Source organism: Octopus bimaculoides, chromosome 1, assembly GCF_046866305.1.
Source record: "Octopus bimaculoides isolate indiv1 chromosome 1, ASM4686630v1, whole genome shotgun sequence".
Taxonomy (NCBI): Eukaryota; Metazoa; Mollusca; class Cephalopoda; order Octopoda; family Octopodidae; genus Octopus; species Octopus bimaculoides.
In genome coordinates this window covers 195,430,190-195,445,523 of record NC_142928.1, presented here as the reverse complement: position 1 = coordinate 195,445,523, position 15,334 = coordinate 195,430,190, and the positions used below count along the sequence as shown (strand labels likewise).

The 15,334-nt window shown below is 35.2% G+C and overlaps 1 protein-coding gene across 2 annotated transcripts in view; it reads right to left on the bottom strand.

Moving 5' to 3' along the window:
- The window catches only part of LOC106869898 (uncharacterized), a 40,414-nt gene extending 32,251 nt beyond the window's left edge, over positions 1-8,163 (bottom strand). Inside the window, exons 1-2 of one of the 2 annotated variants that reach the window (XM_089365142.1) lie at positions 7,654-8,163; positions 5,741-5,980 (exon numbers count right to left, since the gene is read on the bottom strand). In XM_089365142.1, the coding sequence (XP_089221268.1) occupies positions 5,741-5,916 (176 nt within the window). In that variant the 5' untranslated portion in view covers positions 5,917-5,980; positions 7,654-8,163. Of the gene's footprint in view, positions 1-5,740; positions 6,140-7,653 lie in introns of those variants that run through there. The other variant, XM_014915826.3, reaches the window with a different exon arrangement.
- Between the last annotated feature and the right edge of the window lie 7,171 nt (positions 8,164-15,334).

Here is a 15,334-nt window from a genome sequence, read left to right as displayed (position 1 = left end):
AAGTATCTGTCACTACAGTATCGAAATGTGATTGTTTCAGTTAGTGGAATAGTTTCATTTTTAAAGTGAAAGTATTTGACATGAGTGTTTTTGTTTCACTTTTGACACGTAATACTTAAATAGTGGAGGAGATATTATGTTGCCGTGTGCTCGAACTCTGCAAGAAGTTAATAATTTTTTTTGACTAAAACACAACTGGAACCCTAAGTAAGGCATGTGTAAAATTTCTCATTTTTATATATATATATATATATACACACACATATATGACAAGCTTCTTTCAGTTTCTGTCTGCCAAATCCACTCACCTTGGTTGGTCTGAGGTCATAGAAGAGACTTGCCCAAGGTGCTACACAGTGGGACTGAACTTGGAACCATGTGGTTGGTAAGCAAGCTACTTACCACACAGCCACTCCTGTGCCTATATTGCAAGAGTTTATAAAATTTCAAGAAAATGTGAAAGAATTCCCTTTCCAAACAGCTTACTTCTTCAAGACCCAGGGGCCAGAGAGGGCTGGCATCGACCACGATCGGATGGTGCTTTTTACGTGCCACCGGCATGGAAGCCAGTCAAGGTGGATTTGGTAAATGGAAACTGAAAGAAGCCTGTTGTATATGTGTGTTAGTCCCCCACTACTGCTTGACAACCAGTGTTGGTGTGTTTATGTCCCCATAACTTAGTGGTTCAGCAAAAGCCAATAAAATAAGTACCAGGCTCTACACAAAAAAAAATTAAAAAATTCTGGAGATGAGTTGTTCAAGTAACATTCTTCAAGGTGGTGCGCCAGCATGGCCACAGACTGATGGCTGGAGCAAGTAAAAGACAAATGGTTGGAATCATATGGAAATAAATCTGTATTTGCCTCTCAGGTCTACTGATTCTATGCTTTTATGTGTGTGTGTGAGATAATAGATTTACAGCAAAAAGGCCCAAGTAGAGTGGAAAAAACTGTGTATGTGTGTGTGCATATTCTATTATATTTTAGAACAGGAAAGAGTCAACAGGTTACCTAACAAAAGAGAACACTTCAATAAAACTATCCTGTTTATGTTGTTCAGCCCTAGGTCAGCCCTGTCTGTCTACTATCTATCTATATGGTGCTCCAACATGGCCACAGTCAAATGACTGAAACAAGTAAAAGAATAAAAGTGATCCCGAATATGGCTGATGCCAGTGCCACTCTGACTGGCTTCTGTACCAGTGGTATGTAAAAAGCACCCACTACACTCTCAGAGTGGTTGGCATTAGGAATGGCATCCAGCTGTAGAAACCTTGCCAGATCAGATTGGAGCCTGGTGCAGCCTCCTGGCTTCCCAGACCCAGTCGAACCGTCCAACCCATGCCAGCAAGGAAAATGGATGTTAAACGATGATGATAGGTGCAGGCATGAGTATGAGTATATGTGTGAGTGTGTGTGTGTGTGTGTGTGTGTGTGTGTGTGTGTGTGTGTGTGTGTGTGTGTGTGTGTGTGTGTGGTTAGGAAGTTTGCTTCTCAAATGGTTTTAGGTTCAGTCCCACTGTATGATATCAAATTTGGTAGATGGAAACTGAAAGAAGCCCATTGTATAAGAGAGAGAAAAAGTGTATGTGTGTGTGTGTGTGTGTGTTTCTGTTTGTCTTGATATCATGCGATATTTGTTTATGCGTATCACTGTCCTGCAAGCAGTGTCATGCAAACATGTCTGGCTATGAGGCAAAAGTTAACCTTGCTTTGAAACAGGGTTGGTGATAGGAAAGGCATCTGGCCGTAGAAAATCTGGCTCAATGAACTCCACCCAACCCATACAAACATGGATATGTGGAGGTTAAAATGATGAAGATATTGGATGGTTATCAAATTCTACCAAAGACTGCAAACATTCCAACTATCATGTATGTGAGGAGGGAAGAGAGAGAAAAAAAAGAGAGACTTCTAGCCAACCACCACTATTTTATTGAGAGTATGAAAGAATTGGTTAAATGGCACCATAACTAGAGCCATGTAATAATATTAAGGAATCATCATATTTCATGTCCATTCTTCCATGCTTGCAGGAGTCGGATAAATTTGTTGAGTCAGACTTTTCTGCAACCAGAAGCCTTTCCTGTCACCAAGCCTCACCTGTTTCATAAGTAAGGTAATATTTCCCCACAGCTAGACAGGTTTTTCACAGAAGACTTGAAACGAGCAACATTCTTTGTGAATAACGACGTTGCTTATCCACAACTATCACGAGCGATGTCTAGACAAGGGTACACACACACAAACGATCATATACAGATACGATGGGCTTCTTCCAGTTTCTGTCGACCAAATTCACCGACAAGGCTTTGATCGGCCCAGGGCTATAGAAGACACCAGCCCAAAGTGCAAGACAATTCAAAAATACATTTGTGGATTTATTTTCGTCAGCAAAGCATATTTCACAAACATTTAGTCAACAGAGAATCAGGTTTAGCTTGTAATATACGAATAAGCAGTATCTAAAGAGTGTATTGTTAATATCGTACAAACATGCAATATAATCTCAGTGAACTCAACAATAACAGGAGTTCTTTTGTAAAATATCTAACAAATAAATAGTAACATTGAACGACCAACAGCCACATGTTATTGGATGTTTGAAACACGTTATCTAGCACCAGGTTAATCCTGACCAATGAATCCATGTTTAAAGACATTCCAGCCATGACTAACACGTTTCTTCAAGGACTACATTATCCAATGTAATTCTGCTCAAGACAGTAGTGTGCGTTTTGAAGGACAGGACATTTGGTTGCTATTTCTAGCAGGTCGAACAACCAAACATGTTGGCTCACCTCGAACATGTTGCTTAGCCATTGATCAGTCCTGTTCGAGCAAACTTAACGATCTAAAGTCGTTGCAATCATGACCATCTCGTCTTTTCCCCTAAATAGTGTGCTCACAACTGTTATGCAATGCATCCTTCTGCATATTTGGAGCGGTTGGATGTGATGACGGATATATTTAGTTTTCATTTCTAGCAAGTCGAACGACTATGTAGAGGCTTCCTCATGTAGCAAAAAGTGTTAAAAGCTGCAGATGTCATAAGATAGGTTACTCTCGAGTAGTAGTAGTAGTAGTAGTAGTAATAGAAGTGGTGGTGGTGGTAGTAGTAGTTTTCGGTGATAAGTCACATAGCCCCTCCCTCCCCTTTATATAACTTCATAGATAATGAAGTCTGGTTATAAATGAAACAGACATCTCTACATAGCAGTACAGTAATTCATATCTTCACAGCATATATATATATATATATATATATATATATATATATCCCACTGCTGTAAACGTGTATTTGTTATACGTATATCCGAGGTATTACATAACATCTGTAAATTTCACGCCATCATTCATGTTTCAAACACGTTTCTCCAGTCGACTCGAATCAACTTCGCTGTCGTATAATGGGTCGCTCGATGTTGGGAAAACAACAACCAAATCTTCCAAGCCACGGTTTATCTATCTACCGTCTTATCGAAAGGAACATATCGGATAGTATCTGAACTTATTTCCAAATGGTATGCTGTAACATACCAGAGGTGACCTGAGACTGAACAACAATTAGTATTTTCTACCTCGATATATATATATATATATATCGAGAGAGAGAAACACACACATCAAACAGGAATGGTTGCTTGCAATAGAGACGTGCGTGTGTTAAAAAAAAAAAAATTACATTGCTTTTACAAGAAGGGCGGGGGTGGGGGGTGGCAGTGTTTTCGAAGTTTTGGCCTGTCAGCCTTCGTCGAACTTAAAGTATGATAAACTTGTACTCTATAAAAAAAAAATATTGAATAATACTTCAGTCTAATGTTAAACATCGAAACAAACACCTCCCCACCATACATCTACCTGAACACGTACCTTTCTAATAGTGTTTGTACAACACAGTGTATTAGAAACCTAAAAATAAATAACCTAGTTTTTCGGCCTTTCGCCGAGGACCTTTAAACAGCTGTAAATACATTTTGTACGTAAGAAAAATAAAACCAGCTGGCCTTGACATGTTTCACGGTCTCCAGAACATGTCAAGTGATTATGTGTGTGTGTGTTTGTGTGTAAAATCCATATCGTTAAAATATTTTATTCATTGTTCGAATTATCTTCGAGTTCTTGTAAGAGGCCGGACAAAACTTCTTTTGACCCTGTTATCCCTAACACATACATACACAAATATACAAAGATGTACAAAAAGATTAAAAAATACATAAACACAAGCGATTCAGCTAAAAAAGGAATTAAAGAAATAATAATCTTTTTTTACGGAAATTGTCGAACAAATACTTTCAATTTTGATATACTTCTTCCGAAAGATCGCCATCTCTCTCTCTCTTTCTCTCTATTATATATATATATGGCACAACTACAGATTTCTGCCCCCCACACCAATTTGGACGATCATAACTTTCGGAAAAATGGATATTTTTTTAAAATAAAATACTCTACGAACATGTGTTATATCATGTAGATTCCGAACATGCAATTTTTTTTTTGGGGGGGGGGGAGACAAATCTGTAGTTATCCCTATACACACATATATCTGTAAAAAAAATTACCTATATGGTGTGTGTGTGTGTGTGTGTGTATATATATATATATATATATATGTATATATATATATATTTGTAAAGAATAAAATGTTTTGAATGACACAGCAATGCACTATAATACAAGCAATGGACTATAAGAACTGTTGTAATTTAATCATCCAGAGTCTGAAATAAAAATTCCTTCTTCAGATATCCTAAGAAATTGATGGAGTCGCTGCTAGTGCATTGTTGTGTCATTCAAAACAGTTTTTTCTTTACAAACAATACATGTTTCAAGCAAACTACAATACTCTCCTATATATATATATTTGTAAAAATTTACCTATATGGTGTGTGTGTGTGTGTATGTATATAATATATATACATATATATATAGTTAGGTTCAAGCAAATGTTTCTATAGGCCCCACCCTACCCAGAATTATAATTCATAAGATATCTGTACAAATGCTAACGCACACACACACACACACTCATACGTACATGCATAATGTCACTTGTCCACCGTGTGTATCCAGTAATACAAATCAGGTTTTTATTTTTAAATTTTCATTTGTTTAGTGTCAGTTACCTTACCAGAATAACTTGAAGATCATGAACAAAAAAAAACTCCGAATATTATTAACTCTGGTTCGACTCAACATTGAATAAACAACATAAATTGTATAAATCTATATCTAAGAAGAGTTAGCATTGGTTAACAGACTGTCTCTAGTTGAAGAATATTCAGAGAAAGTCGCTCAGATTTTGGTTAAACAACAGAACTAAACTAAACGAACAAAGAGCATCGGCTGACATTTTTTGATTGAGGCTGAAGTAAATGGGTTAAACATTTCGCTGTTAATTGTAAATAACTGTTATATATACACACACACACATTATATATATATATATATATATATATATATATATATATATAGTCAGTGGATCATATATCCGCAAAAGAAGTACACTCTAAAAGTTAGAGCAGTAATATATATATATATGTGTTTTAGAGCATGTATCTATATTTGTGCATGCCTATACATCAATGACATCTCATCAGTATATAGTGTGCATATATAAATGCATATATATAAATATATATATATATATATAATGCATACACATATATATAAACCATACATAGATGTAGAATAGAAACAAGAACGGCGGAGGAGGACAATGAGAATATATCACTTACCAAATACCACATTCCAGTTTTTCTAGTTCTTCTTTGGAAGGTTTCTGCAGTAAGATATCAGGTGGGTAACCTCCAGGTTTCACCAGACTGGGTGTTGTCTTCCACAACCGACGTTCCGCTCCGTTATTAGAAATTAAACGCAAAGTTGCATCAAGAAGAGAAATCAAGTCAGACATGTTGACAAGCTTTTTTTTGTTCGTTTGTTGCTTTTTTGATTATTAATTAGCTTTCATCAAATTTCTGAAAGTATGAAATTAAGGAATAGAACTGATGGCTGTTTTAAGTATGTAGAATAGTTTTCCAAAAAAAAAAAAAAAAAAAGAGTTAGTCTGTAGACATAAAAGTAAGACAACAGTTTTTAGACCATTCTTGTGGTGAGAAGAGAGAAGTGGTTGATGTGGCGACACCTAACCGTACAGACTAACAACTAAATATATCTAAGGGTAGATAACTTAGCTGAACTACTCATTCGTTTTTCTTACCTTTCTCTCTCTTTATACATATTTTGATCTGTTTTTCTCTCTCTCTCTCTCTCTCTCCATTTATATAAACATCTCTCTCTCTGTTTTTTTTTAACTCTCAATATATTTCTGTCTTTTCACGACTCGTCTCACACACACACACAGTCTCTCTAATTTCTCTCTACACCTCTATTAAACGAAGTTTGCTTCGCGTCTATCCTGGTTTCTGTGGAGTTTAAACGAGATGGGACGCCTAGTCGGTCTCCGGAGTAACTTCCCCCTCCCCGTTACTTTCGTTGATATTGATATTTCAGTTAAAGAGATGGAAGGAATGTGAAATGAAATGCCTTGCTCAATGCCACAATGCGACGCTCAGTCCAGAATGGAACTCCGGGACCTATTGATTGACCCGGAATTAGCGCAACACCTTAATCACATGGCGGTACGCCAAATAGTTGTGTGTGTGTGCATGTGTGTGTGAGTGTGTGTGTATGTATGTATATATATATATATATATATATATATATATATATATATATATATATATATATATGTATATATATATATATATATATGTATATATATATATATATATATGTATATATATATATATATATATGTATATATATATATATATATATGTATATATATATATATATATATGTATATATATATATATATGTATATGTATATATATATATATATATATATGTATATATATATATATGTATATATATATATATATATATATATATATATGTATATATATATATATGTATATATATATATATGTATATATATATATATATATATATATATGTATATATATATATATGTATATATATATATATATATATATATATATATATGTATATATATATATATATATATATATATATATATATATATATATGTATATATATATATATATATATATATATATATATATATATGTATATATATATATATGTATATATATATATATATATATATATATAGATATATGTATGTATGCTTATATGTATACATATATGTATATATACGCGCACACACGTACCTACTTATATACATATCCATGCCGTCAAGCGAACTCTATACGAGGATGATCTTCGACAAGTTCATTGTCCATTTTTAAAAATAAAGCCTCTTGGGATGAAAAGCCTATTTCTATGACCAAACAACTTCACCCTCGGAGTCCAATACTTACAATATCAAATCTAGAAGATTCCCACCAAGAATTAAAGAACTGGAGGCCTCTAACCCTTTTCAGCGCAAGCTTACTTCATATATAACTGGCACTTCGTCTGAGACCGAAAAATCGAGTTATTTCTCCATTGGGCATTCCTCATTGATTCCACCCAATTAATTGCTTGCCTTTTAAGTTCATTAATATTTTTTCTTCAATGGTCTACGTTATTGTGCTTTATCAAATCAAGGTTATTATCAACTCACCGGTATTCCGTCGGTTACGACGAAGAATGTTCCAGTTGATCCGATCAACGAAACAGCCTGCTCGTGAAATTAACGTGGAAGTGGCTGAGCACTCCACAGACACACATACTCTTAACTTAGTTCTCAGGGAGATTCAGCACGACAACAAAATGTGACAAAGCCGACCCTTTGAATTAGAGATACAACTCATTTTTTACCAGCTGAACAGCTGAATGAACGAGGACATAACGCGCTGCTGGGAATCGAACTCATGGCCCTACGATTGTGAGTCGAAAACCCAAACCACTAAGCCATGAGTCTTCCCTGCTTCAAGTATACGTCTCCTCAAAAATTCAGATAGGGATTTCTTTTTCTCTGATAAAAAAAAAAGAAGAAAGAGTAGAGACCAGCATTTATGGTTTGCTGTTAGGGGATAGCGTCTTACACTTCTGTAGACGGGCTTCCCTTCATACATACGACAGAATAAAGAACGAGTCAGCTAGTTCTTTAGGTATAGCTGACAGAGTGGAAACCTTAACTAAGAGAAATGCATTTATCACCAACAATGATCATAAACTAAATTTCGCCTCCAACCCCAAGTGCCGCTTGATTAATCTAGCTAAATCGGGAATTGTTCGGTGACTAAGCATATTTCAAGGAAGATAAAGAGCGGCATAAGAAAGGCATCCGGTTTTTCCTAATGACGTTATACCAATGAAATAATTTCATGGTTAAATGCAAACCAGGATAGAGACAGAGCAAGGTTAACCCAAATCGATACTGTGGGCTTTTATCTATCTGTATTGAAAGGCTTACTTGAAAGGGCGCTTATTTTCGCCAGAAAAAAGCCTGCTGTATCAAACGGGTTGTCTTAAACTAACTGACTCAGGAGGCTATTTCGATGTGACGATGAGAACATTCAACAGAGCGGATATGTGCGACCTCATAGGATTATATATACTCGACATCTTAAGTAAGAAGTTCTCGCCTGTCCACTTTGGTCTATATAGAGATGATGCTTTAGCCATCTTTAGAGGCGCAAATGGGCATACCCTGGACAGATTTAGGAAGGTCCTGATTCATGCACTTAACTTCCTCGGACTTAAGATTACCATTGAGACCAGCACTACCGTAGTCAATATTTTAGATGTTACGCTCGATCTGGGCACCGGTTCGTACAGGCCTTACCGCAAACCTACTGAAAGGCAGACGTGTATCAACACAGCCTCCTGCCATTCGCCTATATTGTTTAAAAACTTGTGAAGTGTGTCAGTAAGAGAATTTCGAACCTATCCTTGAATGGAGACGTTTTGACGCAGCGGCCCCTTTTACAACAAAGCTCTGCAAATTCACTGTAGTTAAAAACGTGTAAAAACACCATATCTGCTCAGTGTCGCCATCTATCCTTTCAGCAGTTGAAATATGTCGCAAACATATTTTAACTAACCTAGACTTCGCTTATGCCTAAACACTACTTGGCGCTAATATCTCGGTAATTTCCACGACTTGGCGGTCTACTGGCGCAAATAAGTCAAGATCTGTTCAGAGTTGCCTCTCTTAGATATTTCCCATTGATAAAAGCTAAGGAGCTAGAGACATCGATGTCTGAGAATCATGACAGATGGCGACACTAGACAGATGTGTTTTTACACCCTTTTACCATAACAGAAAATTTTCACTACGGTAACTGCCGTGAATTTTCCTTTTAGCAGTTGAAATATGTCACAAACATATTTTAACTAACTTAAACTTTGCATATATATATATATATATATATATATATATACTCTTTCTCTGTTTTACTCTTTTACTGGTTTCAGTCATTTGACTGTGGCCATGCTGGAGCACCGCCTTTAGTCGAAGAAATCAACCCCAGGACTTATTCTTTGTAAGCCTAGTACTTATTCTATCGTTTTTTTGACCGAACCGCTAAGTTATGGGGACGTAAACACATCAGCATCGGTTGTCAAGCGATGTTGGGGGGGGGGGACACAGACACACAACCCCCCCCACACACATATATACACACATATACACGACAGGCTTCTTTCAATTTCCGTCTACCAAATCCACTCACAAGGCTTTGGTCGACCCGAGGCTATAGTAGAAGACACCTGCCCAAGGTGCCACTCAGTGGGACTGAACCCGGAACCATGTGGTTGGGAAGCAAGCTAAATGTAATTTTTTTCAAAATTCTTACTTTTTAGTAATAAGAAAGCCATATAAAAATTAAAATAAACGTGTAGATCACCCACCAATGTAAATTTGCTCATGTAGATCTCATGGAAAGTAGCACTAAAGTAGCACGGGTTATTCGGCTGACGATCGTAAGGAAGTGGGTTCGATTCCCGGCGACGCGTTGTGTCCTTCGGCAAGACTCTTTAATTCACGTTGCTTCAAGTCCAGCCTTGTCACATTCTGTCTCACACTGAATCTACCTAAGAACCACGTTAAGAGTACGTGTGTCTGTGCAGTGCTCAGCTACTTGCATGTTAATTTCACGAGCAGGCTGTTCCGCTGATCGTAGCCAGCTCACACGACGGGTATTTTATATTATTGTCCATCATCCTGATAGATGAGAACTCGAGTTTAGAACATGCAAGGGAGACAACTAGTATACGGTATTTATCCATAGGTCTTACAGATTCAGCTCCCTTCCCAATCGCTATCTTAACTGACACGATTGTGTTATATGTGCATCTGTGGATGTGTGGTTAAGACATTTTGTTCGCAACTACGTGATCTTGGGATCGATTCCACTGCAAGGCATCATCTACTGTAGCATCGACTCGGCCAAAATCTTGTGATTAAAACTTGGTCGTCGGAAACTGTGACAAAGATGAAGTCCGTCTGTGGGAAGATTGACCATTGATTGCCTTTACCAGAGGTATATTAGTGTGTGTATGTGTATGTGTGCATTTGTGTGTGCATTTGTGCACACACACACACACACACACATACCTGCTATACATTATCTATCTATCTATCTATCTATCTATCTATCTATCTATCTATCTATCTGTCTGTCTGTCTGTCTTTCTGTCCGTCCGTGCGTCCGTCCGTCTGTCCATCTGTCCGTCTGTCCGTCTGTCTGCCTGTCTGTCTGTGTCTGTCTGTCTGTCTGTCTGTCTCTCTCTCTCTCTCTCTCTCTCTCTCTCTTTTTATATATATATATATATATATATATATATATATATATATATATATATATATATATATATATATATATATTATATAGCATAAGTCGGCTAAAAGTCCATATGTCAGGAAAAAAGATGCACTCGTATATGAGTCAATAGAATGAGTATATTATCCGAAGTGTACAGCATCATACAATGCAAAACCGATTGGCAAGATCGGCCTTCATGGATATATAATACTGTACACTTCGTGTGTGTATTCTTTTATTCGTTTACATGACTGCGGCCATGTTGGGGCACCACCTTTTGTCGAACAAATCGACCCTAGGACTCACGTTTTGCAAGTATATATATATATATATATATATATCACCATGTGGTGCTATATATATATATATATATATATATATATATATATATATATATATATATAATATAGAGTTAATCAAAAGATTTACCCCTAACCTGCTGTCTACCACTACTTAACCTACCTTCCTCTAAATTTGAAATTACTACTATCCTTCCAATTAGATTTTAAATTCTTGTTTGATTCACTTGTCTGTGGAACAACAGCATAGTCGAGATGGTATGTTTACTTCTCTTACTCTTGTTTTTTGCAAACATCTTCAAAATGACTTTCTAAAATGAAATTCCATTATGCAGCTGAGGAGTACATTTGCTTATCCTCAAATATATATATATATATATATATGATTTTATTAAAATGTAATAATATATGGTGTCGATTAGACTTTCATGTTACACGCTGTTTTTATATTACTCATGTATATTACTCAATCAGTTGCTCCTACCTCCAGTTGTGTTATACTGTGAAGCGATCTCTGATATAAATTACATCCATCATCCTCATCATCGTCGATGCCAAGTCTTTAGTAAATTATTCGACTAAATATCGATTTATCTCCCTTACATCCATCAAGGGAGGTAATTATATTGGATTGCCCATTTTGTACAGCTTGATTTTTCTCTTTAGTACCAAACTAGTGGATGTTTGGCTGGCTGTGGTGGCTAACTAACGTTTTATTAAATAATTAAAAAAAGGAATGCATTATTATAAATATATTGCATAAGTTTTATGATTTGAACTAAATTTGGGCCCAGAAGCCTAATATTCAACGACTTAATTCAGAATTCAGTGAAAGTTGCCGTGCTGGTCTGCATTATCAATATGCCCTTCACTGGTCAAGTAGAAAGTTTTTAAAGTTGCAAGAATTGGAGAGAATTTTCGGACGTTTTGTCCTGTTTCAAAAGGTCAAAGAATTTTTCCTTCATCGCTGAACAAACTTTAAATTTCTTTAAATTTTAATCATTTCGCGCAATGTTACCTTCAATTTTGTTTCTTGCGCTAGCATTTAGCTCCAGGCAAATCTTATGATAAAATACATTCTAAGCGTGGCCGTCCAGTCTTTTCAGATGCTGTTTATCTCATCTTACGTTATCCAATATGCCCTTCATTTTTAGCTTTGAAGACAGTGTAATTCTAGAGGGAACTCGTTGTTATTTCTAGCATGTCGAACGCTACCTGGAGGCTCCTTCATTGGCTAATGCCTTTTTGACAGCTAATGCATTTTTGAGTTCGTTGAGGTAATTCTCTAGCCAGAATTGAATTGCCTCTATTCCTAGGTTGTGAAGGATACTGGAATAGAGGTCGACTACATCGGAAGATACTAGTAGGGTGTTTTTGTTTATTGTTTCAAGAAGGGAATTGAAACAGGTATATAGTCCATTTTTTGTATTATAGTGCATTGTTGTACCTTTCAAAACTTTTTATTCTTTACACACACACACACACACACACACACACACACACACACACACACACACACACACATGTATATATATGTATATACATATATATAAATATGTATATATATGTCTGTCTGTACGTATGTATATATATATATATATATATATATATATATATATATATATATATATATATATATACATATATATATATATATATATATATATATATATATATATATATATATATATATATATAGAGAGAGAGAGAGAGAGAGAGAGAGAGAGAGAGAGAGAGAGAGAGAAATGTACTTGCATAGCAAGTGACTTGATCTGAGATCGTGTGCTGGAACGAAAACAATTGCAGCATGGAAGGTGTTTATAAGCCATTTAAAATAACACACAAAATCCGTTAGATTCACTTCAACATTTAAATTTAATTTGTCAAAATATTTTCGTCGCTTTGAGACCGCGACCTATTCACTGACAAAATTCTGTGCTGCATCTCTGTGCTGCATCTCTGATGCTGCATCTCTGTGATGCAGCACAGAATTTTGTCAGTGAACAGGTCGCGGTCTCAAAGCGACGAAAATATTTTGACAGATTAAATTTAAATGTTGAAGTGAATCTAACGGATTTTGTGTGTTATTTTAAATGGCTTATAAACACCTTCCACGCTGCAATTGTTTTATATATATCATTTATATATATCAATCAAGAAATGATATTTGTCTCTTATAGAAACAAAAGGGTTTATAGGACAGCAAAAGAAGTGCTCAAATATAAATGAGATGAAGATAAAGAAGCATTGGTTATAGAACAAACATTTTATGTATATGTATTATTTTTTATGTGTTTGTAGACCATGGTGTTTTTTTTTTATATATGATTAAATGTTGGAAGGATGGTGTTGTATGTAACGTCGTTGACCCAAATTTAATGTTTGTTCTATAACCAATGCTTTTATACATAAATTAAATATAGGGATATTCTATTGATATTCAATAATTTATTTGCATTACAATATTACATTAAATACTATGAATATAATATATAACAAAAACGGAACAAGATCACAGTTCAATCATTTGTAAGTCACTTTAGAAGTACAAGTGAATTGGATGTTTAACACACCTCTTTGAAAGATTTATATATATATATATATGTATATGTGTGCGTGCGTGTGTGTGTGTGTGTGTGTGTGTACGTACATGTACACACACACTTACATACACATACGCAGTGGCGGACTGGCCAGGTTGCCACCTTAACCGATGGCGAGTGGGTCCCTGCGCCATTAGAATCTATATATGGGGGCCTATGTTAGTATCTAAGGGGCCCATCCCCTCAAGTTGGAGAATTTTTAATTCATTCTTGGAAGAATGCATTAATTATTTCAGCCTGGCCGTTTGTAGATAGACGAACAAAAACAAAAATAATAATAATAAATGATAGTATTGTAGTTGCGGGTGGAAAATCTTGTAGCTGCGGGTGGGCCCCCTTAGTCTCCTGGCAACCAATATTTTTAGACCCAGTTTGCCACTGTATATATATCACATATGTTTGAGTGTTTGTATCATATACAAACGCTCGAACATATGCGATAAATGTGTACGTATGTGTATGTAAGTATGTGTGTGTGTGTGTACATGTATGTACACACACACGATAGATGAATGACATCAAAGAATGGATTGGAAATAAAGGTCTGGCTATTTGCATGCATGTAGCCCATCACAGAGGGAACCAAGGGAACCTTGGCGAGCCGACCCCTGAACTCAGGGAGAGCACCACCTAGCTGATGATGGGGCTAATAAAACATACATACATACATACATACATACACATCCACCCCTATATATGCGTTATGTTCTTGAGCAAAACACTTCATCTCACGTCACTCTGCGGTCGCTTTGACACCTGACGCGTGGCACACCGTGACACCTGTTTAGACAAGGTTTATTTGATGGAGAAAGGGAGCCAATGTGTGACACGAACATTCGATCTCTATAAACAAATCGTTTGGGCAGGTCATTCGGCGAATGTTGAACCAGAGATTTCTCTCTCTCTCTAAATATATATATACTGTATATATATAGTTTTAGGGAAAATAACCAATTTTCAAGAACTCATCGATGAAAATCCACTATCACATATAGAAAAATTAATAATTAAAAGCACAATAAATGAGTATAATATAAAGTAAAGTAAATATCATAAGATAAATATAATAAAAAGATTACACGTGTTTCATAACCAATTTTCAAATAGAAAAGAAATTTAAATCGATTAAAATCAATTGAAATTATCTAAAATAAGTTCTATTCAAAAATATAGCTACTCGTCAGATCGTAAGTAGAACAATAATTAGATATATATCTCAACCAACAATAAGTACCAAATGAATTAATATGATATACTTATTATATAAAGATAGAAAAATTATTTAAAAAATATCATAATATCAAAATAATAACCATTCAATAATCATCCCTTCATCCATAATAATAACATGTATATTATATACAAAAAACATCTTACCTAAATTATCATTGTTTTAAATACAAGTTGAACGAAGTTTAAGTTTAAAATAATAATGAAGATAAAATTAGTACATATTTAACCGGTGTAATAGTTAAAGCTATACTATTCAAAGCTAAAGACGTTTATTTAATTATGATTAAAGATCAATTGAATAATAGAAAAATACAAGATTATTTATTTCTACAAACGTAATAATAAAAAATTATGAATGAAAAAATTAGGAAAGAAAAAATTATTAAGAATAAAAGGTT